General features: G+C 47.3%; 4 protein-coding genes across 32 annotated transcripts in view; 2 read left to right on the top strand and 2 right to left on the bottom strand.

The window, feature by feature from the left end:
* MAPK8IP3 (mitogen-activated protein kinase 8 interacting protein 3) overlaps nucleotides 1-8,991 on the top strand; it is a 111,290-nt gene extending 102,299 nt beyond the window's left edge. For 25 of the 28 annotated variants that reach the window (XM_019539900.1, XM_019539895.1, XM_019539885.1 and 22 more), the window contains 7 exons: nucleotides 169-317; nucleotides 751-922; nucleotides 1,055-1,168; nucleotides 2,570-2,608; nucleotides 4,530-4,709; nucleotides 5,002-5,145; nucleotides 5,997-8,991. In XM_019539900.1, coding sequence (XP_019395445.1) covers nucleotides 169-317; nucleotides 751-922; nucleotides 1,055-1,168; nucleotides 2,570-2,608; nucleotides 4,530-4,709; nucleotides 5,002-5,145; nucleotides 5,997-6,118 — 920 coding nt within the window. In that variant the 3' untranslated portion in view covers nucleotides 6,119-8,991. The remainder of the gene's footprint in view (nucleotides 1-168; nucleotides 318-750; nucleotides 923-1,054; nucleotides 1,169-2,569; nucleotides 2,609-4,529; nucleotides 4,710-5,001; nucleotides 5,146-5,996) is intronic. The other 3 variants (XM_019539908.1, XM_019539891.1, XM_019539907.1) reach the window with 1 other exon arrangement.
* Nucleotides 8,992-11,833: 2,842 nt separating this feature from the next.
* On the bottom strand, nucleotides 11,834-16,389 carry NME3 (NME/NM23 nucleoside diphosphate kinase 3). The gene is made up of 5 exons (XM_019539909.1): nucleotides 16,257-16,389; nucleotides 15,986-16,110; nucleotides 14,119-14,220; nucleotides 13,781-13,893; nucleotides 11,834-12,608 (listed from the first exon to the last, which is right to left on the bottom strand). Exons 1-5 carry the CDS (start codon nucleotides 16,300-16,302, stop codon nucleotides 12,491-12,493), a joined length of 504 nt encoding a protein of 167 aa, XP_019395454.1. The 5' UTR covers nucleotides 16,303-16,389; the 3' UTR covers nucleotides 11,834-12,490.
* A 967-nt stretch (nucleotides 16,390-17,356) lies between these two features.
* Nucleotides 17,357-19,776, bottom strand: MRPS34 (mitochondrial ribosomal protein S34). Its single transcript, XM_019539877.1, has 3 exons — nucleotides 19,350-19,776; nucleotides 18,857-18,899; nucleotides 17,357-18,043 (listed from the first exon to the last, which is right to left on the bottom strand). The coding sequence occupies exons 1-3, from the start codon at nucleotides 19,665-19,667 to the stop codon at nucleotides 17,763-17,765; spliced, it is 642 nt and encodes a 213-aa protein (XP_019395422.1). The 5' UTR covers nucleotides 19,668-19,776; the 3' UTR covers nucleotides 17,357-17,762.
* Nucleotides 19,777-19,905: 129 nt separating this feature from the next.
* Nucleotides 19,906-27,931, top strand: part of EME2 (essential meiotic structure-specific endonuclease subunit 2) — a 15,701-nt gene continuing 7,675 nt past the window's right edge. For both annotated transcript variants that reach the window (XM_019539870.1, XM_019539871.1), the window contains exons 1-4: nucleotides 19,906-20,318; nucleotides 23,677-23,813; nucleotides 25,233-25,325; nucleotides 26,096-26,220. In XM_019539870.1, coding sequence (XP_019395415.1) covers nucleotides 19,925-20,318; nucleotides 23,677-23,813; nucleotides 25,233-25,325; nucleotides 26,096-26,220 — 749 coding nt within the window. In that variant the 5' untranslated portion in view covers nucleotides 19,906-19,924. The remainder of the gene's footprint in view (nucleotides 20,319-23,676; nucleotides 23,814-25,232; nucleotides 25,326-26,095; nucleotides 26,221-27,931) is intronic.

The raw sequence follows: 27,931 nt of genomic DNA, 5'->3' as shown, positions 1-27,931 counted from the left end.
TTACACACTTAGCTGGACTAGAATAGAGGAGATCTTGGTTCTATACCTGACTGGAACTTTCATATACTGGAACAGTTCATTTGAAGTTGGAGGATCATCCAGAAACCAGTAGGGAGGGAAATGATTCTGCTGTGCATGCAGATCACTGATGCCTTTGTTTTCCTCTAGATGGTCAATGGGATCTCAGCAACTATCACCTGATGGACCTGGGTCATACGCACCATTCTATCCGCTGTATGGCTGTTGTGTATGATAGAGTCTGGTGCGGCTATAAGAACAAAGTCCATGTCATCCAGCCCAAGACAATGCAGATTGAGGTGAGGAGCATGTGTGTTTGTGGGTGAAAGAGGTGGTAACAATAGAGGTTGGCCCAGGCTTTATCAGTTCTTTTAGCTGCTTTCTGCAGTAGAGGCAGGGAAACACAATCTTTGTATCCTTATTGTTGACTCCATGTTGGTAGGACAAGAACTGTTAGGAGAAACCATGTTACTGGAGATCTGACAGAGTAGCACTCATTATCTCTTACTCTTTGGAGCTTGAGTACTTAGGTCACAGCTATATCTGGCACTTCCTTTGTGACTAGGAAGGAGGCTGGGAATCCACACGTACTAGGTACTCTCACCAGAGTTTGTGCCTCTGATCTAGGAGCTTTGAAAACAAAGTGCTCCCAACCCAGGATGAGGGAGCATCTGATTAGGTCACTGCAAACCTGCAATGAATTCAAGATGTTCCACACAATTGATATTTCAGAAGTCCTTTGATGCCCACCCACGCCGGGAGAGCCAAGTCCGGCAACTGGCATGGATCGGAGATGGGGTGTGGGTTTCCATCCGCCTAGACTCCACGCTGAGACTGTACCATGCCCACACCCATCAACACCTTCAGGATGTGGACATTGAACCTTACGTCAGCAAGATGCTAGGTGAGAAGGCAGCAATTTTTGGTAGATGGTCTATTATACTGACTATTGTTGATTAGGGAGAATCAGTGTTTTTAGGACACTGCTCCAAGTAATACCATCCTAATACCACCATTTCACACTCCCAATCCACAGGCACTGGAAAGCTGGGCTTCTCGTTTGTGCGGATCACAGCCCTGCTCATTGCTGGCAACCGCCTCTGGGTAGGGACAGGGAACGGTGTCGTCATTTCTATCCCCTTGACTGAGAGTAAGTGATGCTTATCAGATATTTTCCTGAAATTACTCAATACCAACAATGCCTTCATTTGCTGAATGTACAGTGGAGTAAGTGACTTGGGCAGAATAAATACTTCCCAGACTGATCTCCACATACTGGTGCCAAAAATGGAGTATCACAGTTCTGATCAATGATTCAGAGAAAATAAAGGGGATACAGGTATCTCCAGGTAAAGGAGCAACCTTGAACCTGGCCTGAGACTACCTTGATTATGAAATTAAAACTTTGCTATAAGTTAATTTGACCCATTTAAAGATGTAATAAATATTCATTACTATCCTGTTCAGTGAAGTAGAAGCAGTTTCCTCCTCTGAGAAACTGTGACATCTGCACAATCTCTACATTGTATACTGTTGATCAGTACTGTGATACACTTGGCAGATGTTGACTCATTCTAGACCTATTGTTAGCATCAGGATTGAAGCACTGTGAAGTGCATACATTGGAAGGGGGCTACAAGTATAAGTAGTCAGAAGAAACCCTTCTGTAGACAGTCCATAATACTATAGATATCTGAACTTCCCACGCTGATACCATTGCTCAAGGGCTGAGGAAGAGGAAGGTTCATTGAATCAAATCAAGGAGTCCGTTTTAGTCCAGCAAAACTTAAGGCAAATCATCAGTCAGTCCAGTCTAGTGAGGAGCTTACCAGGTATGGACAGGCAAGTCCCTAAAGTTGAGAGGGCTAATTGAAGCTTTCAGTAATCCTGTTTTTCACCTGCCACTCAGCATCTAACTTTTCAGTGAGAAAATTTGCTCCTAAATGCACTGGAAGATACAGGAATATGGGGCAATTTATTGTGATGAAAATTGCAATTCTTGCATCCCTGCTGCTGGCAGAACATGACTGTTTTATGAGGAAAAAAATCTGTTATGCACGGAATTGGCCCCTCCTGATACACTTACACATGAATACAGCTTGCATCTTTCATCAGCGCACTACCTTTGACTCCGTGTTCCTGGAGCCATTATCATCTGAGAATCTCACTTCTGAGCCCCTTCCTGTTCTAAGAGTTGCTTTTTCTTGGGGCAGCTCTTATGCCTCTGAGTTCAATTCATCACACACTGCAAGTAGACTCCATTCTCATGTGACATTGCTGAAGAAATGGAGAGTCGCAAGATTTCACTGTGAACTTGGACTTTTGATCCCCTGAGCTCTCCTTCATCCCTGGTCTTATAATTGAAGGATGAGTAGTGCAAGGGCAGGGTTTTCTTTAAGTGACTCTGAGTCAGCTGCTCTTTTTGGCACTCTCTCGATGTGTGTATTTTTGTGGCTCCCAGAAATTTCTCCTAATAACTGCCTTTTTCTTGTCTCCCCACCTGTCTTTCTCTCCCTGTTCCCTTCTGTTCTCCACTCCTTGCGTGGCCTAGCTGTAGTCCTCCACCGAGGCCAACTCCTTGGGCTCCGGGGTAAGTCCAGTACCTCCTTCCTTGTGGATTTCAAACGCCATTCCCTGTGCACCAGCCGTCCCTCTGTCACTTTCCTAACCCTTCATCCGCTTATTTACTTCTTTCCATTCACTTACCCATTCATTTCTCTCGCATTAACTAGCAGTCACTGAGAAGAACCCAAAGATGATAATGTAAATAGCCTCATTCCCTTGGAGCTAGGGGCATTCAACTCTTTCTCAGTAGCCCTCCCATTTGTTTTACTGTGTAATTGAGTACTTCGTTTTTTCCACCTAGCTCTTTTATTTTGATAGCTGAAGTCAGGGAAGGTGATGACCAAAAGTGTGCTCCGTGTAATCCTAGTAGTAAAGATCTGTTTAGCCAGTTGTTTCTTGGCAGACCAGAACAGACTGTCCATCTGGTCTTCCAGGGATTCCCCAAGCTCCATCAGTTTCCAGAACAATTATGGTACCAGTGCTGTGGCACCTCAGAGGCAAAAGTAATAATGCAGGACTTTTAAAAAGACTGGACAGTTTATGAGCATTAAAAATCATTTGCACTTATGCAAGGGAAGGGGGTGATACCATGGGAATCCCAATTCCTGGATCAGGCTTTATTATCCATCTGCAAGGCTTAATAAGCAACCCTGTCCTAAAGTCTGGCCAGGAGCATTCTGAGTGTATTTTCCTTCTTTAGGAGCATTAGATACTAGCCACTGTTAGAGGCTGAACACAAGGCTAACTGGACTCACTGTTTGATGCAACAAGTCCAGCATTACTGTAAAGTGACACCATCTAGTTGCAGCTGCTTATAGAAAGTCAAAGTACATTGGTGCAGAAAGCTTTCATTGCTGTGGTCTTTTTTCTGATCAGTTCTTATTCTTCCATGCAGCTGTTTTGCCTGTGATCCCAAAATCCTGGCTTGAGAAACAGGTCTCCTTTGACTTTAGGGTTATTTCTTATTTCTCATTTAATAACTGAGATAATAGATATAATAGTGCACATAATGACATCAAACATAAGTCCCTGCTAGAGTGAGCACCACACTGGAGTTTGTTTGTGCAAGGGACTGAAAGTTCTACATTCCCCACAGTGTGCGTGCATGCACACCTAGGATAGACATGCAGGGAAGAGTCTCCCATCTTGAGCACTGAGCCCTAGGCTGGTAAATGGAGTTTATTTCTTGCAAGATGCTGAGCACTGTGAGCTTCTATGGGCTTTAAGGGTGTTCAGCCTCCCTCAGGAGGGCTTCTGTAGCCAGATAGTCAGTCTCAGGGTATTATGGCTGAGGCTGGCAGCTACCTTTTCCCCAAGATTAGAAAAGAAACCCGGTTCCCTTTGACTCCACCTCTGTCCTGTTGGGCTATGGCTCTGCAGGGACTATGTTGCCACCCTGTACTTTGGCAGATCAGTGTTAGCAGAGGGCTTGCCTTTCAAACTCAGCAATTTCATCGGTCCAGAAAGCAGCCACAACTCTCCAGGGGCCTTGTAGGCCAAGCGGACATATTGTTTCATTAGGGCAGTGAACTCCACATTACCCACCTAAGTACCAAGGCCTATGACTGGCCACAGAACAGTAAGTTCTTTCTCAACTCTCCAGAGTTCTGAAACATGGCTACCATAGCAGGGGGAGGAGGCCTTTATCACAGTGTCCTTAACATATTCCTTTGTAGGGGTGGGACTTTTCCAAAGACATCCCTATTAGTCAAACATTCCTTTGATTAGAGGCACAGCTCATTCACATGAAGGGATGTAACTGTGCCTCCACCATGTTGGCAGGGAGATGGAATGTATAATCTAGTATAGTCTCTTCCATCATGCCCAGGACACTAAACAGGGCCTCTAAAGTTTCTCCAGTGGTACTCATGACTTCTCTCTGACTGGGGCTGCTGTATAAATGGGCACAAATCTACTACTTGGGGTTATTCTTCTCCTGTTTTCAGCCAATAAGACATCCCCAACATCAGGAGAGGGGAATCGCTCTGGTGGAGTCATTCATGTGTATGGGGATGACAGCAGCGACAAGTCTGCCAGCAGCTTCATCCCCTACTGTTCCATGGCTCAGGCGCAGCTCTGCTTCCACGGCCACCGGGATGCTGTCAAGTTCTTTGTCTCTGTGCCTGGTAAGGGGAAGCACAGCACATTATCAGGATGGGTCTAGCATCCATTGTAATTTCCATGGTGGGGGAGGCCAGAGTTGGCCTGCTGTAGGATGTTGTGGGTGCCATTCGCACCTCCTGCAGCTGAACCAGTGACTCCTACAGTTGCTTGTTCTTATGCATGAACTGGAATAAAAGCCAGATTTCACTCACCAAAGTGATTGAACTGGCAGGGCCTTGACCACATTTGTGACCTTGAGCTGAGTGCTCAGGGACTGTGGCAGAGGTGCTGAAAGGGGCCCCCATATTTTTTCAGGCAATGTTCTTGCAACCCTGAATGGAAGTGTGTTGGACAGCCCCTCTGAGAACCCCAGCACAGCAGCCACCGAGACCGAGGGGCAGAAGCTGAAGAATGTCTTGGTGCTGAGTGGAGGAGAGGGGTATATCGATTTCCGGATTGGTGAGCGCCTGTTGTTTGCCTTGTAGGCAGGACCAGGCATGATGTATGGAGACCAGTGAGACTCGAGGGATGAAAGCTGCTGGGGAGTGAATTTAGGAAATTATTTCCACCTGTTCCTGATGATCTATGTAGATCAAGATCTGTGTACCTTACTCCCACATACCTGTAGAACAAACACAGATCCCAGACAGCTGTCTGTCTTTGCCCCATAAGTCAGTCTGATAAGTCAGCCGTGATGATATTCATTAGAGCAATAGGAGCCAACCTTCTTGGCAGGCATGCCATGTAGCCCCACACCCTTCTCATGTGCCAGTCTGATTCCCTTTTGCCTCCTGATCCTGGTCTGCCCTCTGCTTCCTGCCCTATCAGCTGCTGTGCTGCCTGTTCCCTCCCTGATATGCCACCTGCCACACACACAGGCTGCTTGTGTCACTTGTGACACTCATGTTGCAGGTTGGCCATCCCTGCACTATGATTTTCCACACTGATGGCTCAATGCTGCAATCACAGCATTTTCAGGTGCAACACTCTGGAGAATGCCCTTGGTTAGAATTACAGGCTCATCCATGTTGGTGGGGATACTTGGCCAATCCATGAAATTGGGGATGCCAAAGAGTGATGGTTTTACATTTTTATGAAGGAGTAGAGGAGTTGTCTTTCCATTGTACATGGACTTTGATGCACAAATGCTTCCAGTCCTTACAACTGCCCTCCAGACTTGGCAGATATCAGTCAATACTGCTTGTGGTCAGGTAGCAAAGATCACAGCTGAGTGACAAGACTTTTGTGAGAATTCCTAAGGGCAGCAATGTGTGTGTCCCCCCTCCTCACCATTTGTGTTTTCTTGTCAGGGGATGGAGAAGATGATGAGACAGAGGAGAACACTGGAGATGCCACCCAAGTGAAACCAATGCTTTCCAAGGCTGAGAGGAGCCACATTATCGTGTGGCAAGTCTCCTACATCCCTGAGTGAGAGCCTCTCCTTTCCTGCCAATGTAACTCTCCCTCCTCCCGCTGAATGCCAAGATGTACATACAGAACTCCTGCATTATATCTACTGCTGGAATTGGAACCTCAGACACCTGCAGCAGCTCCTGCATCGGACTGCAACCCCATTCTAACCTCTGAACGTGCAGCTTTCATCTTGGGCCCATATGCTCTTTGAGTGCTCAGGTAGTTGTTCTCCTTCCAATGCTGGTGTCTCCAAGGGAAAAAAACGGAAGAAAATCTTCAGAGTGAAGCTGGCAGTCAAGACCTGTGCAAGCACCTCTGATTTGGAAGGGCTGGCCCATGTTACCGGGAAGGCTGCTTCACTCCCACCTGCATGAGAAGCAGTGCATCTCTCCAACGTGCCCCACTGAAGTGAAGCTGATGAATTGCCGCTTGCCAACAGCTCTAAAGAAATCTTTTCCTGTTCACCACATGGAATTCCTATCCCTTCCTATCTGTGTAGATTGTACCCAGGCACAGAATATTACCCCAGATCTAAGGGTAGCCCATGTGCAGAGATGGGACCACAAAAGGTTTCTGTTGTTTGGTCATAGGACAACAGTCCCATGAAGAAGTGATACAGTGAAGAATACTTTCTGTATATGGAAAGATGGAGTCTCCCTCCTTCCTCTACTGATATTGTTTGGTCATTAGGTAACATGGAGTCTGTGCTGGGCAATGTGAGACTGGGAAGGACTGTTTGCTTGGTAGGGAGATAGAAGAAAGGTGTCTGACATCAAAGGCCTCTAGCATTCTGGAATGCTGTAGCAGTGACTACATGCTAAAAATCTCATTGGTTAGCTGAAGGAAAAGACAGAAATACTTTTTCCATGTATGTTTTGGTTGGAAGGGAAAGTTTAACGACATTTAGGTTTCCTTATTTTTACAAGCCTTAAACATGCAGAGAGACAAGCTGATGTTGTTCAATGGATGTTGATTTGTAAAGTGTAGGTGAAGGCAAGTTAAGCAGTCCTCTGTGTTGCCGTGCTATGACTTGTGTGTTAACACAGTGAGGTTTTATTGAATGACTTATGAAGACAACATCCCATTTTGGGCATTGCTGACTTTCTGCAGGGAGAAATAATTGTATTCCTCACCGTGACTGGGAGGAAAGGATGTTACAGATGGGGAACCATGTCTTACCCAAAGCCACGCAGGCAGCCTATGACAGCAGGGAATGAATGCAGCTGTCCTGACTCCCCTTGCTGGTGCCCCAAGCACTGGATTGTTTGCAGTTCTGGGTGTGCAGAAAAGATCAAGTTGTTTCACTAGTGGAATGCATGATGGTGCCCAGGAGAGGCTTTTACTGTCCTTCCATGGAATTGCTAACATTGTTTTGTCCTGCATATAGGAGGATGCAGTGTTCACTCCAGAATGCAGAGGTGAGGAGTGACTTCCATGTGCTTTGTCCAGCATGTATCTAACTTCCTGCCTAAGAGGAAGCAAGAAATAACCTGTCCAGGCAGGCTGTTTGAAACTGGCCATGCAAGAGCACAGCATTTATGCTTGGAAGGTGTTGGTGTCCCTTTCTAACATGCCCCTTTGCTGCTTTGTTTGCCTGCTAGGTGAGGCTAAATTGAGGCTTTCAGGGATGTTTTCCTCATTTCCTATAGCATGGCCCACATTGTATAGATGCATCCTAGGGCAATTTTTGCCTTTCTCTGATGCATCTAGCTGCCTGCCCAGTGGGAGAGAAGATACTAGAGTGGATGGACCAATTGTCTTGTATGCTATAGTAACTTCTGTGTTGCTGAAACATGGTGCACATGGAGCCGTCACTGGATGCATCCTTTGTTTAGCAGCAATACCTTAGCCCGGAGCTTTGCAAACAAGCATAGTACAGAGAAGGCTGGGAGAGAGAGAGAGTGCACATCAGTCCATTTGAAGCAGCAGTGACATACCAGAGAACAGGGGCTTCAGCATCCCGCTTATCAGTGAGAGAGAAATTTGGTGGTGTCACAAATTGCCTGTGAGCAGTGTTGGATTACTGAGGAAACATACTATGCTTCAAACTGAGGTAGGGATGAGGTCTGAATCATGTCCTGCAGCCATGGACCAGCTTTGCTGTTTGTGTCTACAGCATCCTTTCAGTAGTTGTGTGGGCAGCAGAACACCTCCATGGAAAGGGGTCTCCAGTGAGACACATTTGACTGAGGCTTTTCTGAATGAGCCAGACTTCTGCTACGCCATGGCCATGTTCCAGAAATGCTGTCTGACAGGAGAAGTCACTGTGGGTAGCAACAGAGTATGAGGTAGGGAAGGAGGAAGGAAAAAAAAATAGCAAGTTCCATACAACATGTACTACCACCAGTTAATTTGGGCTGACAACATAAAATGGAATTGATATCAGTTGCTCATTTAAATTGGATGCTCCATATGAAAATTATGAAACATTCTGTATCTGTTTTTATCAGTGACAGTACTTGCTGCTCTATCTCCTACTGATTGCTCCAAGGCAAATGGAGAGAAGAGGTCTCAAATCATCTCAGCAGGTTCAGTTCCCTTACAGCTTGAAGCATGTTTTCCTTGAAGAGAAGCACACATTTAAAGGGGGGCAGCTATAGCCACTGCTGCTGTGTTCCTATCATCCTTCGGTGGCTACTGGGCAGCAAGGTGAGAGCTGATTGGCTTACACTTCCCCATCATATCTCCACTGTGATGTATGTAAAGTACCTTGTATGTTATAAAAGGATTTAAAAAAAAAAAGTGTCTTAAGGCCTGTAAACTCCGCTGTTTGGTCTGAAGATGGCATTCTGTAAAGAGACGGCTGTATGAATACTTTCCCATGCTTTGTCCCTTATGCTATCAAACAAATGAACCATATCTGTTCTGTATGTAATAAATGTGTTAACATCAGCAAGTGCAAACGTCTATTTGTTGGCTTGCATTTGCAGACATTTCTAATAAACTTTTGTAATGGATGGGGTACTCTGAGGGCCATTAGGGCAGTCACCTCAGATTCTCAACTGTTAACGTTTTTAAAACGAGCCTGCTCATTTTATTCACCTTTAACTTGTCAGTTCATCACGTTACTGGCTTTAAAAATGTTAACACAGCCAAAGAACATTTAGAACTAAGGCAGCCAAAGGGCAATAGGACAGGAACTAAACAAAAGTCCCATAAACAGGGCCAAAATTCAAGCCGACAATTATCCTATCGTTAAAATGGACCCCGTAAATTCATGGGGCTAAATACAAAATGATGCATGTTTCTAATGTATTTACAAACTGTGGCTGCATTTTTATGATCAGTTAGCACCATACAGTTTCTCAAGCTTTGAAGTACAATGGCAGCACAGTTCAGGGAAATGCAAGACACTCAGTATTTGGAGCTTTGGGAGCTCAAGCCCAGAGGTCAAGTCTCTTTCCCTGCAACACACTAGGCTGTTGGGTTTACCAGCACTGCACCAGTAAACTCCTGAAACAGCCACAGTCATAGTGAAGAAACAAACCATGAGGTGCATGACTCTCCAAAGTTTATTATAAAGTTAACTGACTCAGTTTGTTTTATAATTGTTATTTTATGGATGTAAACAGTCCTCGCTACAAGCTACATGGGAGGTAGAATGAGCTGCATCCAGAGGGGCTATGGAGACCACATATGTTTTAACCAATCAGCTGTGAACATGCAGGCAAAGAACCTCTGTCCACCCATAAATGTTTCTCAGCAGTTTTTGCTTCTCTTTAAAAGGTCACTGATTCTATGTCTTCGCTCAACCTCAAAGCTAGAGAGGGTAGAGAACATTTTTAACCAGCCAGAAATCCTGGATGAGTTTATTCTTTCCCAACATGCAGACTTAACCATACAGCAGCTTTGAGAGTCTACTGCCTTGTTTTATAATATTATCTTATTCTATGGGGACAACAGGAGTCTATATCAACAACTAACAATGCAACATTTGGAGCATTTGAGGGCTGGCGAGACCCAGTCACATACTCCTATAGATCGTAGGTGCTTTACTTGCCTCACCCACAAACACAGCCCACAACAGCATGAGGAAATAAAGGGATCATGGCCAGAACAGAGTCAGTGTCTGAAAGATGGGCTTCTTTTTAAATCAAAAAAAGAAATTGCACTCCATTATAACACCTGCTCCACATTAAGCAGAAGTACTTAGGGCATCAGCTTATTAGGTCATGTTTTAAATAAATTCTGGAAGCTGAGGCAGCATTGCCAGTTGTGTGGGAATAGATTTCCCATCCTCACCTCTGAGGCCACCCTTTGCACTGACACATGTTCAAACCAACACTAGGCATGGCACAGCCCTCTTTACAATGTGACCAGTAACTGCCCTAACAGCAGCAGGAAATTGACCTCTTTCAGTCTGCACAGCTCCAGGTTTTAGGCAGTGCCACCCTCTCCTCAGATGGATCTTCAGAATTACATATGAAAAGCAACTGCCGTCAGCTGCACCCTAGCCTAATGCAAGGCAAGCTCCTGCCAGTACAACTTGCGTCCTGTATGGTTTAAGCACCCCAGTAAAGGTAAGTAGGTTATTGCTTTGACTAGTTCTGCCAGAGTGATGAATGCATTTTTCCAGGTGTATCTTTGGCATAGAGGAAAAAAATTAAGCATCCCTTTATTTAGGGGGTCTAAATTAACCTTCTCAAACCAAGAAAGGGACTTGGATGTTTGTGTAGACCAATGGTTTTCAACCTTTTTACGTTTGCAGACACCTAAAAAGTTTTGAACAGAGGCGTAGGCCCCTTTGAATTGTACGTGTGGGTACTCACATACTCATTGATTGATCATAATCACCTTTCGTGGACTTCTTAGTCACAGTCTGCAGACCCCAGGGGTCCACAGACCACTAGTTGAAAGCTACTGGTATAGACAGCTCCATGAAAACCTCTAGGCAAAGTGCAGCTGTAGTTCAAACAGAAAAAAAATCAGATACGAGGATGCATAAAGAATGAGATTGAGATAATACAGGAAATGTGAAAAGTCCTTTGTTAAGTTCATGATAGGGCCTCTGTCGGATGTGTGGAGTAGTGGTCATCCTACCTTAAAAAAGATATTGCAAAACTGATGAAGGTTCAGAGAAGTACAATGGGATGAACAGAGCATTCCTTCATAAGAAAAACTGAAGAGAAGCAAGTAAGGGAGGACATAAGAAATGTACATAAAACAATCAGCATCTGGAGCAGGTAGATCAAGAGTCTCTTCTCACTCTCTCAGAAGAGGAGTTATTGGACATGAAAGGTGGGAAACTTAAAACCACTATACAAAAGTATTGTTTACACTGCAAGTTTCTCTGCAGCATCAAGTTTTGGGAATCATTGGAGACAGAATACAAGACTAGTTGGATCCAGTTCTGATCCAACAGCCAATGTATACGCGTTAACAATGATACTTGAATATAGAAAGATAATACAATATCTGCATACAGCATCAGAGAAACCAACACTGGAATATTGGGTCCAGTTCTAGTGTCCACACTCCTAGAAGAGATGTTGAAAAACTAGAAAGGGTTCAGAGAACACCTATAAGAATCGTGATATCCAGAAAGCCTGCCTTGCAGTGAGAGACTGAAAGGATCCAAGCTATTTATCAAAAAAAAGTTGAAGTGCCAGTCGCCACCTGCAAACCAGTGGCCAGAGAAAAGATTTCTGAGAGCAGAGCAGAGCACTCTGAACAAGACCCAAAGGCTGGAAAATTAAACCAGAAAGATTCACACTGGAATGTGATTTTTTTTTTTCCCCACAGTAGGAGTAATTCATCAGTAGAGCCAACAGTTTTGAAATCAAGCTTGCATGCTCCATGATTCAACAGAACATACATATTTGATGCAAGAATTCCTAGGTGAAAATCTCTGGCCTTACACAGGATATCAGACTAGATGATCTTATTGATCCCTTCTGATCTTGAGATCTACAAATCTTCCCCTCAGATGCTCCCTTTTTACTCTTGGTTCTTATGATGCCATCACTTCCACAATTCCCTATTTTCCAGAAGAACCTTTCACAGCAGATAGGACAAAGTTTTAATGCAGCTTTCTGGTCTGCCTTTATAACCTTTTAAGTTGCCAAGAAGGGCACAAAACTCAAACCGTCTTTCCTTTTCTTAGGTCCCTTGAACGTAACCTTGTGATTTTTAGGATATCACAGAGTTGTGAATGAACAAAACGGGCAGTACCAACTAGGGGATGAGACCACTCTTACTGCATGGAGCCGAAACTTAAATGTTACAGATGGAGAACAGACTCCCTGCTTTCCCACCCCACACATCCTGGAAAGAAAGCTCCACTGGAAAGAGATAATAGCCCACAGTAATCCCAGAGAGGCTGAAATGGAAGTGGATGGGTATGCACCAAGCCTGAAGGACAGCAAGAAGGGCTTCCTCGGAGTCATTCTTGTTACTCATGAATCCAATGCTCAGCATGGTCCTCCCAGCAGATCAGCTCATCTTCACGGAACCAGAGTGAAATCTCCCTTCGTGCGCTCTCGACAGAATCACTGCCATGAATCACGTTCCTGTGGGGATAGTGAAAAGGATCAGACTGTACTCTCTGAGCAGTTGTGTTCTGTCCACGATGGTCCAGGGAATACATGAGAAGCAAGATTAGTGAGGTGAGGTAATATCCTTTCAAGGCAAACTGTTTAGTTGGGAGGCATGCGGGACAGGGCATTTTGGGTGCAAAAGCTTCTCTCAGATATGGGAAAGGAACAGACATAGCCTGAAGAATATATACCTATTAGAACAATCATTTCCATTTAACCTTATTATTTTAATGAAAGTGATCACGTAAGTGTGAGAAGTGGGCAGTAACCTGTGAAGCCAAAGGAAGTTATGGGAAGTAGCTATGGGACACATAAGGAGCAGCCTTATGTGTCCCAGTGACACAGTGAAACCATACTGTGTAAGTGAATAAGAGCACTGAACATGCACCAAGTATCCTTCATGCTTGATGCAGAAGGGGGAACAGTTTCACTCTGGCCAGTAATATACCCTGCTGGACAAGTGCCTTTGTCAAACATTCCCCTCTGCACCCCGCTACTGCTGGACATGACTACACTGAAGTCATTGTATTCTGTAGCTCCCACTCTCTTTTAGGATGTAGCATTATTTGCTTGGACTGAATGGCATCTTCTGTCTGCTGCACTGATACCTGCTGCTCTGGCTGCCCACAGAGCTAAAAAGGTGCTGGTTACTTTTAGTTCTATTTGTTTTTATACCAGAAGTTTAGGCCTCATCTCCCATTCCAAGGTGTCTTTGTGCAGAGAAGGGGAATGTTCACCTGGTGATAGAATGCAGCTGGTAAAATGTAGAGAGGTTACCTGGGGTTATCAGATGGCATGCAGAAATCTAATAAGAGATATCATATTTACCCAAAGAACCTTGTCTGCCTGTGCCCTTAGATCAACACAGCTACAACCAATACGCCAGAAACATGGAAAATCTGCTAAAGACAGTGTTCCCATCCTCTCAGTTAGTGCCTGGGAGAGCTCCCTAATGTACTCCAAGGAGCCCTTCCATAGGCCTGGTGTACTTTTATTATAGGGATATTAAGAAAATCAAAGAATGACCATGCCACCCCACCCCCCAGTGAAAGGAAAGTACTAGGACATGGTGCTCAGAGTAACCTGAGAAAAGTGTCTCTCTTGACCATATGCCAGAACAAAAATATATATATCAGTGCTCCTACTTGCCGACTTCAATGCAGAAATCCCCGCGGATGGTGCCAGGTCTGGAATCAGCTGGATTAGTTTCTCCAATCATTGCACGAGCAGTTTTCACCACGTCCAGTCCCTGCCAAACCTACCAGACAGCAAAGCAAGAGTCAGCTTCCCCAGCCTGCCACACATCAAGGGCCAGATCAGGCCTCCTACTCTTTCCAACCTGCTGTCACCTCTGAGGTCACACAAAGGGCAAGTCAGACCAGAACCTGCCCCGCAAGAAAGCTCTAAGAAAGATGTAGGAAAGCTAATGCATTTAAATCAAAGCTCATCTCAGCAGTCAAAATGGTTTCTGGCTGGCACTCACCATGGCGACCACAGGCCCCGAGCTCATGTACTTCACCAGATGGTTGTAGAAGGGGCGATCACGAAGGGCAAAGTAATGTTCACTCAGTAGGTCCTCTGAGGCCTGGGCACAAACACAGCACATGATCTAGTATATTCTGGCAGAACAGGATGGTTCCAAAATGGACTGGGCGGACTGCCTGGGGAGCCGGAAAGGTCTGCTTAAGCTTTTTCCTCTGTGCTGTAGCTTGGCTGAGGGACTCCCTAGCACAACTGCAAGGGGGAAGTGAGAAGCCTCTGCAAGGAACACGTGTATCTGGTGCATATCGTCTTTTGAGGAATCCCTTTGTGCTCCCCCAGTTCAAGTTCTGCCTGCTGGAAGGGTTCTGCGAGGCCGTACTCTAGAGTCAGAGCAAGCTCTTTAGCAAACAGGTGTCCTTCACACCGATTATCACAAACCAGTTTCCATTATTGGCTTGTGCTCATCAGAAATGCTGGAAGACAGAAGTAGCAGAACTGCCTCTATATAATGTCTGCTCTCCTGAGAGGCATCAGACTGTCCAGCCAAGCTACCTACCCCCTTTCCTCTGTGGCTTTGAAGCAAAGTCTTCATTCTCTAGCTATCCTTTGTCCTTCAAGACACTTTCCAAAGGTGTTGACTTTTGCCATATGCTGCTTATGTACAAGATGACCCATATCCACAGCACATGGGGTATCCACTAAGGAACAGGATCAACAGACTCCTGATGATTTGGGGGCAAAAAGGAAGTACAACTAATAAATGAGCCAACCCTCATTATTACCCTACTCAGTGCACTGCAGTTACTCCCCATGATTTAGGCCATGTCTATACAGGGATGCTCAGGGGAAACAAGTAATCAGGTAGAGGTGTCAAGTCAGTGGGTGCATGTTGAACTCCCATGCAGGTGCTACCATTCAAGAGGAAGGGGGGCTCAGTTTGCTGTAGCTTAATTCTTTGAGTAGACAGGCCTTTATCTGAGACCCTCACAGGCAACCTGTTCTAGGCAGACATGTACCATTCTCCAATACCCTCCAACACAGAAAGCCTGAAGCAAAGGCCCAGAGGGTAGAGTGATCCAAGGAAAACATAGGTGCTTTTGAAACTTCTAGTTGCTAAGTCACAACTCTTAAAAGCAACTTAAGTCTCTGTGAAAGTCAGTGGGACGTAGGCACGGAAATGTTTAACTGCTTAAGTTGTATTTCAAAACAGCATTTTGGTCCTACTGAGAACTACACTTCCAATAATGTCAGATGTTTGCCCTGGCCAGGAAAGCAATGCAAATAAAATCCCTCTGCTGGGCTGGCTGCAGCAAGTGGCACAAGAGGCTTAGTTAACACAAGCCCTCCTTAAAGGGCAGGAGCCTTGTCCTGGCTGTAACGCATCTAGTGATCAAAGTAGCATAGGCATCTCTGGGGAAGCACATGAGAAAGCAAAGCAAGTTCCTCTGTACTAGACACCACTATGTTGGGACGTTGTCAACCAGGAGCAGCTACATCCAGCAGGGAAGCCAGATGTGCTCCCTAACGGGGCAGGTCCCGGGGCCCTCAGACCTCCGTGTGGTTTGGGGCATGTTCCAGACTCCTGCTAGGGTCAGACATGGAAGCTTGAACCTGCCCTGGGCGCTGTTCCTCCGTGCCGTCGTAAAGCCTAGTGCCCAGGCCCTTGGTGCAGGTCAGGTTTGCGTTTCTGCACCCGCCACCTCCGAGACCAGGAGCTCCTGGCCAGCGCAGGGGGAATCGCGGCCGGGGCCCAGGGACTGCCCCAGGCCTAGGCCTCGACTCCCTTCAAACCGTCCCTGGCCCTGCAGCCACCGCGGCGCGCTCCCCGCCGGGCCTCCGGGCCGCTGACCCGCCCGGAGAGGTCTCACCTGCACCAGCTTCATGGCCACGAGGCGGAAGCCCTTTCTCTCGAAGCGCCGCACGATGTCCCCGAGCAGGCGCCGCTGCAGCCCGTCCGGCTTCACGGCCACGAACGTGCGCTCGGCGCCGCGGCCTGCGGGGAGCGAGGAGCGCGCGTGAGGCGCGGAGCCGGCGGGCGCGGGGGGAGGCGGGAGATGGACCGGGACCCAGACTGCGCTGCGGCTCGGCCGGGGCCGCCTCGCTTCGCCCCGCAGCCAGGCCGAGCCGGGCCGCACTCACCGAGCTGGAAGACGTGGGCGAACAGCGCCAGCACGAGGCAAATCATGGCGGGAGGCGGCCGGGCGCGGGCAGCGGAGCGCGCGCAAACGCCTCCCTCCTAACAGAGTAGCCGCCGCATTATGGCGGCCCGGCCCCGGCCGCTCCCGCCCCGCCCCGGGCTCCGCGCCCGCCTCCGCCGCCAGGGACGCCCCGGGGGAATCGAGGCAAGCTCCGGCAGCGGGGCGCTGCACCCAGCAGGGGCCAGCCGGGCAGTCCCGGGGCGGGGCCTGCCCTCACAAGCCAGCTCACTCATGGCTTGAGGCAAGTTCCCGGCTCCCGCCAGGGTGAGGCCCGAGCTGGCACAGCTCCCTCGCCAGGGCCGGACCCTCCCGCGAGGCTTTTTATAGGGTCCAGGTCCAGATGTATGTGTCCTGCCGCCACCTCCGAGGTGAGGAGCTCCTGGCCAGCTCAGCAGCTTGGGTCAGACACAGAAGCTTGAACCTGCCCTGGGAGCCGAGTCATGGCCTGGGACCGCTGTTCTTCGGGTCACCTTAGTTATTGTGGGGAGTGACCAGGGGGGCCTGTGCATCTCAGGTCACTTGAAACAGTCTCTTGCCCTCCCTCCTCCATGCTGAGCACCATGATTGTGGCTGAGGTGCCAGGGAGGGGACAGTGGCACAGCCCAAGGGGGTGAGGACTCCCCGACACACTTTTGCTTTTCACAGACCCATGTGACGAAGTCCTCTCATGGAAATACACAGTAGCTTGCCAATGACTTCAGCAGGAATAAGAGCAAATGCACTTTTATTCTGTTAACAAGAAGAGGTCTCCCTTCCCCCCCACCAAATACCAACACAACCTGGGATCTGAAAGATCAAGTGGGATCATTCCTTCTTGCCCATCCCCATGATAGGGTGACCCAGTGGGTTTGGTGGAGATGCAGCTGAAGCAATGCCCTCAGCTGGTGAGACTACATTTTGCAGCTAGCACTTAGTTTAACCGTTTTGATGGTCTAACAAACAAGCCAAAAGAGAACCTAACTTGTTTTCTCATGTCTGTGCTGCAGAAAAAATCAGATGGGGAGAAACAAACAGGACTCATACATGCAGGAGCTCACTCTCTGGAGCAAGACGGTGACTTCTTATAGGCACTTGACTGTGCTTTTACATTGATTTGGGGATCTAATCAACTTGACAGTGTCCTTTTTTAAGTCTCAGAGGTGGGCTCTAAAGGGAATTGTGCCATGATAGATACAGCCCAGAGCATAGGAGCTGTAAAACAAATGCAGAGAACAGAGAAGATGCTCTACAGAGATTACCAAGAATCCTAAGCTTGTCTGCATCTTTCCAAATACATGTAAGAAATGTGTACACTGGCACACGCCAAGAATAGGAAGAGAAACTGAGGCGCTGACACTTGATAAACCAGAAACATGCCTGTGGCTTATGGAATCACTTCCTACATTAAGGAGATCAGTTGGCGATTAAGAGTCCTAGGAGCACCATACTCAGTCACTCAACACTACCTTCACACTGGTGTCCCTTCAGCTCTCTTGACATTTTCAGTGGAGTCTGTTCTGGAGATCCCTCTTTCCAGATCAAGCATCGGCTCCTCTGTGTTCAGTTTTCCTTCCTTCTGCCTCTGAGCAAAGATCATGGCTCTGAGCAGAGGTGGATATGGCACAAACCGGATAGTTTCTTCTGGCACTGGGGTAAATTTCTTGAAGTCCTCTTCCTCATGTTTGGGCACCAAACGCCAGTCATGGTACATGACCTTGTCAATCTCTTTTACTTCATTTTCTGCCTTGCCTGAGGGAAGACGATAATGAATTAGTAATTAACACCGTCAAACTATATAAGCATATAGAGGAGTCTCCAGTTTGGAATGGCACTGGGTATTTTGCCACTTACACTGTATCTACCACTAGTATATACTCTACTCTCATTCCAGGTATAAACAAGAAGCAAGGGGAACTAATGGACAGGGCAACTGTGTTGCAGTCCTGACTTTGCAGGTGACTTCCTCAGACATCTAGCTCCTCAACTTCTCCACTCTGCAGAAATGTTGGGGAGTTTAATGTTTAAGAGAAACACTGTGAGACCCTCAAATGAACAATGCGACAGTACTGAAGTGCAAGCTTAACTGATAAAGGATGCACTCCATACAGGATTTAAAACAGCATGGAGAGAAGAGAATTTCCCCATTGATCGCAATGAAATATTACTTCTGTACCCCAGTGATGACACTGCAAATAGCACTGCTATCCACCTAAGCAGAAACATCAAATGTGTTTATCCACTGAAATTAGCTATGATAAAATTCAGAGATGGAAAAGAACCAATTGCCAAGTCATCCATTTCCCTGCCAGCCGGACATTGTTCATTATGGTACAATCTCTGTGGCTTTTTCCAGACTACCTTGAAATTACATAAATTATTGCACTTCCTCGTAAAATCATGCCATGGGGATTTTCCTCCTTTGTCCAGTTAGTGGGCTGAGAAGGACAGTTAGTAGTTGTAAAACCATAACCGTCTTTTCTCCTTTCCACTTTATTCCCTGGTTTGGGGCATAACTGTTTTCTCTAATCTTGCTTGAGAGACATAGGGCAAGTTCTTCATTACCTCTGAATGTCAGGTATCCCCAGGCTTTTCCGTGATCCAAATTCTGGAAAGAAAACACATGACAATTCACTGTGATTAGGTAAAGAAGCCTTCCCACTCGCAACGAGGACAAGCTCTCTAAACAGCCTCATCATCTAGCGCAGAAGCACAGCCTGCTTTGGGAGAGGCGAGGCCCAAAGCTGCAACCTGAGCACCTGTTAAGGGCAAGGCCTGCTGCTATTCTCACACCATGACCAAATCGCTCTGTGCCTCTCATTTAGCAGTGGTCTAGACAGTGCAGCACTGTTCGCAGGATCTGTTTTACAATCTGTGTTCCAGGCACCACAATCACTGCTCTGAAGAGCAGGGCAGGTGGCTCCTAGTGTCCCCTGCTACACAGGACTCCCCAGGAGACAATGCAGTGCACAGCCAAACCTGAAAGGCCCGACTTAGAGCGCCACGGGGATTTGGGAGCCAGATCCTGCAGCGGCCCAGCGGCCAGGCGAGGACTCACCTCGGCCGTGTAATCCGCGCAGACCTTGGTGACGAGCCAGTAGCAGGGTTCTTCGTACTGCCACAGCCAGGACTTGCGCGTGACCATGCGGCCTATGCCGAAGAGGGGCAGGCGGGAGAGCAGTGTGAAGAGGCGGCTCTCGTTGCGCGCGTCCTCCCAGGCCAGCACGGGCAGGCGCTTCCCGCTGAACGGCCGCCTCATGGTCTCGTAGTCCAGGGCGAAGCGCTGCGAGTCGCGCGGCCGGTTCTTCAGCGCCCGGTATTCGCGGACCTTCTTGGCCATGGCCGCGATCGGCCGGTGCAGCTTCTTGCGGCCCATGGTGGCGGCGGCGGCGGCGGCCCGGCCACGCGCGGAGCAGCTCTGGCGGCGGCGGCACCGCTTCCGGGGGTCACAAGAAACTCGACCGTCGCGGACACGCGCGTGCCTGGCCCAGGGCGCGGGGTTACGCGGCGGCCTCGTCGGGCGGAAGTGGGGGGGCAGGGCGTGCGCGCGGGGCGGGTAAGTGGCTGCACCAGGCGGAAGTGGGGGGACTCTTGCGTCGCCCCGCCCCCGGGTGCCGGCGGCCACGGGAGCCCATGGCGGAGCACTGGCACGAGGCGGGCGGGGGCGGGACCGGGACTGCGGCCGCCAGACGAGCCGCCGCCGCCTGGGAGGTCTCGGATTCGGACAGCGACGCCGAGGCCCCCCCGGCCAGGGCGGCCCCTAGCCGCCGCGAGGAGACGCAGGGCGGGTCCCTCCGTGCGCCGATGCCCCCGCGGGACCCCGCGCCCTGCCCGAGCCGCAGCAGGCGGCGGAAGACGAGGAGCCCGGGGGCCAGGGGGCTCGGCAGGGAGCAGCAGAGGGCGGACAGGGCGCGGAAGAAGGAGCAGGACGCGCTGGAGAAGCGGCAGCGCCGGGAGACGGCCCAGGCCCTGCGGCTCCTGCGGCCCGAGCAGTGCCTGAAGCACGTGGCCGTGTGCGTGCACCCAGGTGGGCCCCGGGAGCAGCGCCTCGGCACCTCGACCAGCGGCCCCGGGCCCCGCGCTGCCGGTTCCGCGCGCTTTGCAGCCGCTTGTCCGGGCCCCGCTCCCGGCTCCGTGGGCTCGGGCTGAAGAGCAGGTGCTCGCCCTGGTGACAGCCACAGGCGCTGAGGACTTGGGCTTCTCTGGGCTCCAGCCTCCCCCTGAGTCAGTGGGGTGGGGAAAGGTGGTACTTTTTTTCATCGTGCATGAGCCTGGAAGGGGTTAATTAATGTGTAGAAAGCACTTGGAAGTGATCAGCTGGCAGACGTTATAGAATCCGAGAAAATGGTTGGAAGGGACCTCGGGAGGCCACCTAGTCCTGCCTCCTGTTCAAGATGAGGGTATCCTTACATAAACCATCCTATGCATGTGTCCTATTCCAAGCATATTTCAAGCAAAACTCCACAAGCCATCCACTTGCCAGCTGTTGGGGACAATGACAAAAAACATGTAGGTCACACTAACTGGCCACAGGCCGCGGGGGACAAGAGTACTGTTGGTGTCCTGCTGCTGCAAGGACTGGGAGTAGTTTGTTAAAATACATGAGAGAACACCAAGTAAGGGGACCATGCTGCATTATAAAAGTGTAAATTGGTAGGTTATAGTAATCATCAACTCTTCATGAATGTCAGCTTTGATGGAAGTGGCTTTCTTAGGTGTGTTAATGTTGAGAAATGTGCAAGGATTACATTTCTTTTTAAAATTAATATATCAAAGTTCACAGCATGTTTTGCTTCTGTGGTGCTTTGGTTAGCAAAGAGGGATGCGAACTCAGATTATGGTAACTATTTTTAGTCTCAGGTCATGAGGCGTGGACACTCCATGCTATTTGGTAAGTTCAGCATCGTAAGGCATGGACTATCAAAGAGCTGGGGCAGAAAACTAGGCTCAGAGCTGATTGCCTGTCATGCAAGTCCATTTCTGAGAAGCTGTGTACAGAAATGTTAACTTCTGAAATATTATGCCTGGCTAGTTATCTGAGGCTGCACGTTTCCTGTTCAATCCTATTCTCGTTCTCTGACAGGATGGAATTCTTCAGATAATCTCAGCTAATTTCCCACAATGTTGCCTTGGATCAAGCTCTGTTCAGTGCACTTAGAGAGCTGTACCATGGCTTGGATGTAACACTGAGTTCTGAAATGCTTCTAACTGTGCTGTCTGTTTGTACTAGCATCTAAAGATTTCAATAATCTCTTTAGCAGGGCAGCTAACTTAAAATGTGTAGTCATTATCCTCACAGAAATAGATGTAGGAATGAGCTGCAGATCACCCACCTTAACATCTGTGAAGAATTGTTCCCTGCTTTGCTTGACAGAGCTTTGTTCATTCCAGTTTCCAAGTTTACCTCAGTGTAGTTAAGGGTTTTCACTCACCTCAGCTTTACAGATTGCTCTCTGCTCCTACTCTTCTGCAACATAACATGGTTTAGCTGATTGTCCTCTTCCCCAGAATGGGTTGCATTTCATTGGTGCTATATGTTGTATGAGGTGGATCCTGCAACTCTTAATTCAGGGAATAATTCTGCTCAGAAGAGTAAGATGACTTGTGACTAAGGCTTTGCATGCTGTAGCATAATGGAGTGGGAAAACTAAGTGTGTGATTGTCTAACTATCAAAATGCATATACGTGCAAGGGAAATTAAATAAGGTTGCATGCTTAATCCTGGAATTTCCCACTTTTTAAGCATTCAATTAATGACTTAACCTACTTTTTACTGTAGGTTTTAAATAAATCTTTATTGTGTTTAAAGTATTTAAAAAACACAAAGTGTTGCAAGCTTTAGATTCACAGCACAGTCTTCTGCTGCTTGGCCTAATGCAGTAAGTGACAGCCGTAGAAGGCTATCCCCTATGTGGATCAGTCCCTAAAGGAAGAATTAGACACATTTTGTCAGAGTTTAACAGCTACTGTTTTGAAGGCAGCAAAGGAATGCTGTAGGGTTGGGTATCTGACCAGTCAAATAAATTTGGTCACTTGACCAGTCAAATATTGGTAAAAAATTGTCAAATAATATTATTTTGTTTATTTACTTTGAAAAGCAGTAATTTCTTACATAATGTTGGAATAAATTTATTTTAGAATTAAATCTTTTGCAGAAAACTAAACACAGAAAAAGCACAAATTTTCCCTCAAGTGTCAAAAACATTAAAAAATAATATTTCTATCAAGAAAACTACAAAAAAAACACTGCCCATAAAATTAAAAACATGTACTGAAGGTCAGTTCAATCAAGGGCCTCAGGTCTCTGCAGTGCACCCCCTACATGCAGCCCATGCCCCCCAGTCCTCTATAGTAGGGATGTGTTATCAGTTAAACAGTTGACCAATACAATTGAAACAGTTTCAACAGCTAATTTGGTATACAGTACTTGAATCCCTAGTTGCTATAATCACAGAAAGCCTTACAATATTTGACCTAGCTTTGACCAGTCAAAAAATATGCAGTCAATTGGCCGACTTGCCACCCCGAGAAGGCTGAGGTTCGGGGAGAATGGTCCAGTGCCAGGTTCTGTAGGTGAATGTACTTCAGTGGACATTTTGTCCATGTTCTCTCCAGCTTTTCTCTGTTCCTCATCTAGTAACCCCTGTCCCTGATGCTGTTTCACAGCTGCTGACCATATTTCTTCAACCCTGCAGCCTCAGCCCATTTCTTGTTCATGGCCCCAAGCCCTCATCTCCCCCTGTCAAATGTAAACGCATCTCTCCTGAGCATGTGCAAACTGGGTTTTTTTCCCCTTTCAGAGGGCTACAACTTAGCCACATTTGGGTGAATATTCACAGGGGCAACAAAAGGTGACTCCATGATACCTGCATGTCCATATATCCAATTCTCAAGTCCTCGTGACAAAGCACAGGAGCATTATTACTCCACAATGGTAAACATTTTTAGGAAAACTGTATTTTTCCCTGATCTTAGTCTTGGAAGAAGTTAAATCATTTTGCTGAATTCCCTAGATGTATACAGCCTAAGGCAGACACCTGACTTGAAACATTTTAGCCCAGGCAATTTAAATTTGGCAAAATTAGAAACAACTGTAACTAAGGCTTTGTAATGTAATGTGTCAGCCAACATGAAGTGTTCCTAGCTGGGCTTCTGGTAATTAATAGTGCATTGTAAACTTCCCTGTGCCCTAGTCTGGTTGACATACAGCCTGCTATGTCCAGAGCTTAATATTCACTGTTCAGGCTTGAAATAATAGTTGTGGCCCAAACCCTTTCTTTTGTGTGGGGTTTAGTTGCTCTTTATTATAAATACTGATAAAGTTGGTCTGTATTGATACTTTCCTCCCTCTCACCATACCTCGCTGGTTTTCTCCCTTCCCTTAGGTCTTCTGGAAGATCCTGGATCAGATGCCTTGATTGAAGCTTTGAGTTCCTTGGAGTGTAGCTACTACATTGACCCTCAGGCTGTGCCCTGCAGTATAACCTGGAGGAGAAATGTGCCTCACAGTTTATCCAGTACAGTGAGCATCAGAATCCACTCTATCCTCACTTCTCTGAGGGCTTCCTCACGTGTCTTGTAAACTGACAACAGCTAGGGTCGGGGGAAGAGTTATGAATTGCTTTAAGTATTAGACCTGACATTTTCGGTGGTCATTCTCAACTGGACCATGGAGTGACCTCAGAAGTACAGGTTATACAACTGCTGTTGACTCAGGGAATGACATTAGAGCTGGAAGGGATCTTATAAGATTATTGGATTCAGCCCCTGCCCAAGGGGCAGGAAGTCAGTTAGGGTCAAAGGATCCCTGCAAGATTCAACCTGGATCTTGAAGCTCAGGATCAAAGCCAGTCTGAGTCACAGATAATGGCAGAGGTTTCAAATTACTAGCTGGAAAAAAAATTCTAGAGCAAATGCTGGGTCTGGGAAGCATGTTGTGAGAGCCACGAACTTCACTGCTAGAGTGGCAGACCAGGCCTGCTGCGGGCTCCCTTGTTGCTGAATAAAATCTGATCTGCTTGGAAAGACCGATGGCTGTTTCTGAACATAACTAATTGGAAATCCTAGGGAAAGTGCTTACCTTTTCTTTTGCATCTAATCCAAAATGCCATCAAAGCTAGAAATAAGAAACCTGTGAAGAAATTAACATGAGATGACTGGCATAAGTAGGTTATTTTTCCCTCCTCCCTACTCTGGGGCCTTCAGGTTTGTGGGAGTGAGGTCAGGCCTTCGTTATGGTTGTTTCTGTGAAATGAAGCCTTGCTGTCCAAGTTACCTTTTAACCATTTTGGAGCTGTTGTGGGAGAGCCCATGAAATGGAAACACTTGATGGTTGTATGACTTAACAAGGCTGTGGACATCAGTGATGCTGTATGGCAGGGGTGGGCAATTTTGAGCGGAGGGCCGCTTACTGAGTTTTGGAAAGCCATTGAGGGCCGCATAACAGGCAGTCGGGCAGACAAATATTCATTTTCTAGTTTTTTCAGGGGCCCTGCAGACCAGATAGAACGGCCTGGCAGACTGCATCTGGCCCACAGGCCGCATTTTTCCCCACCCCTGCTATATGAGCTTCCTGTTTGCTGTCCCATGGGGATCTGGGCCATCTTCTCCATGGGTAATTGGCTGTTGTTTGCAATGAGCTGTGTTATGTGATCCTGTAATGCAGATACAGAAAAAAACATCCTGAATGTTTTATACCTGGGTTGGTGGGTTTTTCATTGTCTGATCGTATCCATTGCCAACCTCATTTCTACAACTTCATTGCTCCCTGTTTTTGTGCAGTTGTCTTATAATTAAGCCATGCAGCTTTAGCAAGCTAACTTCAGCCCACTGCACTGCAAAAATTAATCCTGTCTATTGTAGATGGTCTTTCAAGGCTGGGACCCTTGGGCACATTTCAGGACTGAAGAGGTCCCACTAGAAGTTGTTTTTATTCCCCTAGGATGGTCCCACAATGAAGTCTGAAGAGGAAAAAGAGGTGCTGGTGCTGGTAGATCCGAGGGACTTTCTCAAGCGTCTCTTTTCTGTACTTCAGGTAGTGTAAGCTGTTAAGCAGGGTCCACACAGTTCCTTTTGAACAGGGGGCACTAGTCCAAACCCACTAGTAAATTACTGAGGTTTCAGGTAGATGAGTATTTCAGAATGCACACAAAAAAGAGAAGGCCTCTCAGGTCTGAGTGAGCTTAGCATGCCCCCTGGCCAGGGGCAGAAGTCCTGCCTCATGATTTAAATTTGGGACGGAACATTTTATTATCTAAGAGGTCATAAGACAGTCCAGACCTGTCTCCTGTGCTTTGTGTTTACACCTGGAGGATGCCTTTAATATTTTCATTAAGGAAGTGTTTAAAGCACATACAATTTGGGAGAAACACAGTTTTGAAATTAACACATTTACAGTTAATTAGAACTTGATGCAGACCCACATGGCATTTTATTTATATATACCTAGGAAGACAAGGCTCCCACCCTGAGGAGGTGGCAGTTCCATTCAGACAGATGCAGTAGAAAATGAAAGGCTAGACTGGAGCAGTCAGCATTCAAAGGGAGATCACTGATGGATCAGTAAGTGAAAAGGTGAGCCAGGAGGAACAGCTGGAATTAGGCTGGGTATAGCATGTGGCAGGCAAAAAGGACACAAGAGCCTTGCAATCCTGCAGCCAAAAATAGATCATAGCTGTGAAATGAAGGCCAATGTGCCACAGTTCCAACCTTCTTCCACTGACTAGACTGACCTGGCAGAACTCTCACAGAGGAGGAAAAGCTGATCTGACAGGTCTACAGCTGATTTGGTTTGTTTTGTTTCAGAGTCTAAGCAGTGCTCCATCAGACAGCAGGCCTGATCTCAGCAAGGTGTTACCTTTGGATGATCTGGAGGCCCCCTCCACAAAAACTTGCAGCCTGGCTGTCATTGGACTGGATGCCTACAGATGGTATGTTCTAAGTGCATGTGTTGGGAGCACAACTGGGAAGTTAGAGTAGTGAGTGCAGAGGAAGGGGGCATTGAGGGCTGAACTTCCAAGGCTTGGTGTGTAGGTTGTGGCTGTAATGCATTCCATGCCAACCTACTGTGCAGCACCCCAGGCAGCTCTGAGTGCAAGAAGGGTGGTTGTGTGAGCAAGAGCATGTTTCCAGGTGAACTCCTGAATGGGGAGTGGTGTAATGGGTTGCAGGCAGGACAGTATTTTCCAGCTGCAACTCGCACAACACAATTTGAAAATGTTGAGGTAAAATGGTGTGTTTTTATCCTTGTGAACAATGTACAACCCAAAGAGGATGGTCACACTGGAATGGCTGAGCTGGAGGACACAGGCAGTGGAGTTGTACTCAGTGCTGCAAGTTGGCTCTCCGTCCTACTCACTGCTTTATAAAGAGGAGCTCAGAGCAGCTTGCTAACCCGGGGATGGATCTCTAGTGACTCATGGGGTTGGAAGGGACCTCCAGGAGGTCATCTAGTCCAAACCCCTGCTCAAAACAGCACCATCCCCAACTGGAGTATTCCAGCCAAAGGTTTGTCTAGCTGGGTCTTAAAAACCTCCAAAGATGGAGAGTCCACAACCTCTCTGGGTAACCTGTTCCAGTGTTTTACTACCCTCCTTGTGAAAAAAAAAATCCTAATATTTAACTTAAACTTCCATTGTTGCAACTTGACACCATTATTCTTTGTTCTGTCATCTGCCACCACTGAAAACAGTTTAGCTCCATCCTCTTTGGAACCACCCTTCAGGTAGAGTTAAAGGCTGCTATTAAATCCCCCACCCCCCGGTCTTTTCTTCTTCAGACTAAATAAGCCCAGTTCCCTCAGCCTCTCATAAGTCATGTTCCCTAGCCCCCTCACCATTTTGTTGCGCCCCCCCCACATCCACACAGCCAGTCACCCCGTCATAGAAGACAATCAGGTTAGTCAGGCGTGACTTGCCCTTGGTGAATCCGTGCTGACTGTTCCTAATCAACTTCTCCTCCAGTGCTTAGAAATGGATTCCTTGAGGACCTGCTTTATGTTTTTTCCAGGGACTCAGGTGAGGCTGACTGGTCTGTAGTTCCCTGGTTCCTCCTCCTTCCCTTTCTTAAAGATGGGCACTATATATTTTCCTTTTTTCAATCATCTAGGACATCTCCCAGTCACCATGAGTTTGAAAAGATGATGGCCAGCGGCTTGGCAGTCACATCGGCCAACTCCCTTGGCATCCTCAGGTGCACCACATCCGGCCCCATGGACTTGTACACATCCAGCTTTTCTAAATAGTCCGTAACCTGTTCTTTTGCCACTGTTGGCTGCTCACCTTCTCCCCAGGTGATAGGTGCAATAGTTTGGGAGCTGACCTTGCCTGTGAAAACAGGTGAAAAAAGCATTGACTACAGGCAGTCCTTGGACTTACAACGCAATTGGTTCCTGGAAACTGTGTCTCAAGTCAAAACATTGTAGCTCGGAACTGATTTTCCCATAGGAAACAATGTTATAAATGGGGAATTGGTTCCTGAACCAAGGCCTGATACCCTACTTTCATAAAAAATAGCCCAGAATTTTGTACAGTAAAGTACTCAATTATAGACAAGTAATATAGCTACGTTTCATAGTTTCTAGAGTCGGAAGGGACCTGAGCAGATCATCAAGTCCGACCTCCTGCCATGGCAGGAAAGAAT

This window comes from Crocodylus porosus, unplaced genomic scaffold (genome assembly GCF_001723895.1).
Source record: "Crocodylus porosus isolate Cpor-Errol unplaced genomic scaffold, CroPor_comp1, whole genome shotgun sequence".
NCBI classification, from domain to species: domain Eukaryota; kingdom Metazoa; phylum Chordata; order Crocodylia; family Crocodylidae; genus Crocodylus; species Crocodylus porosus.
This window is presented reverse-complemented; position numbering and strand designations above follow the sequence as displayed.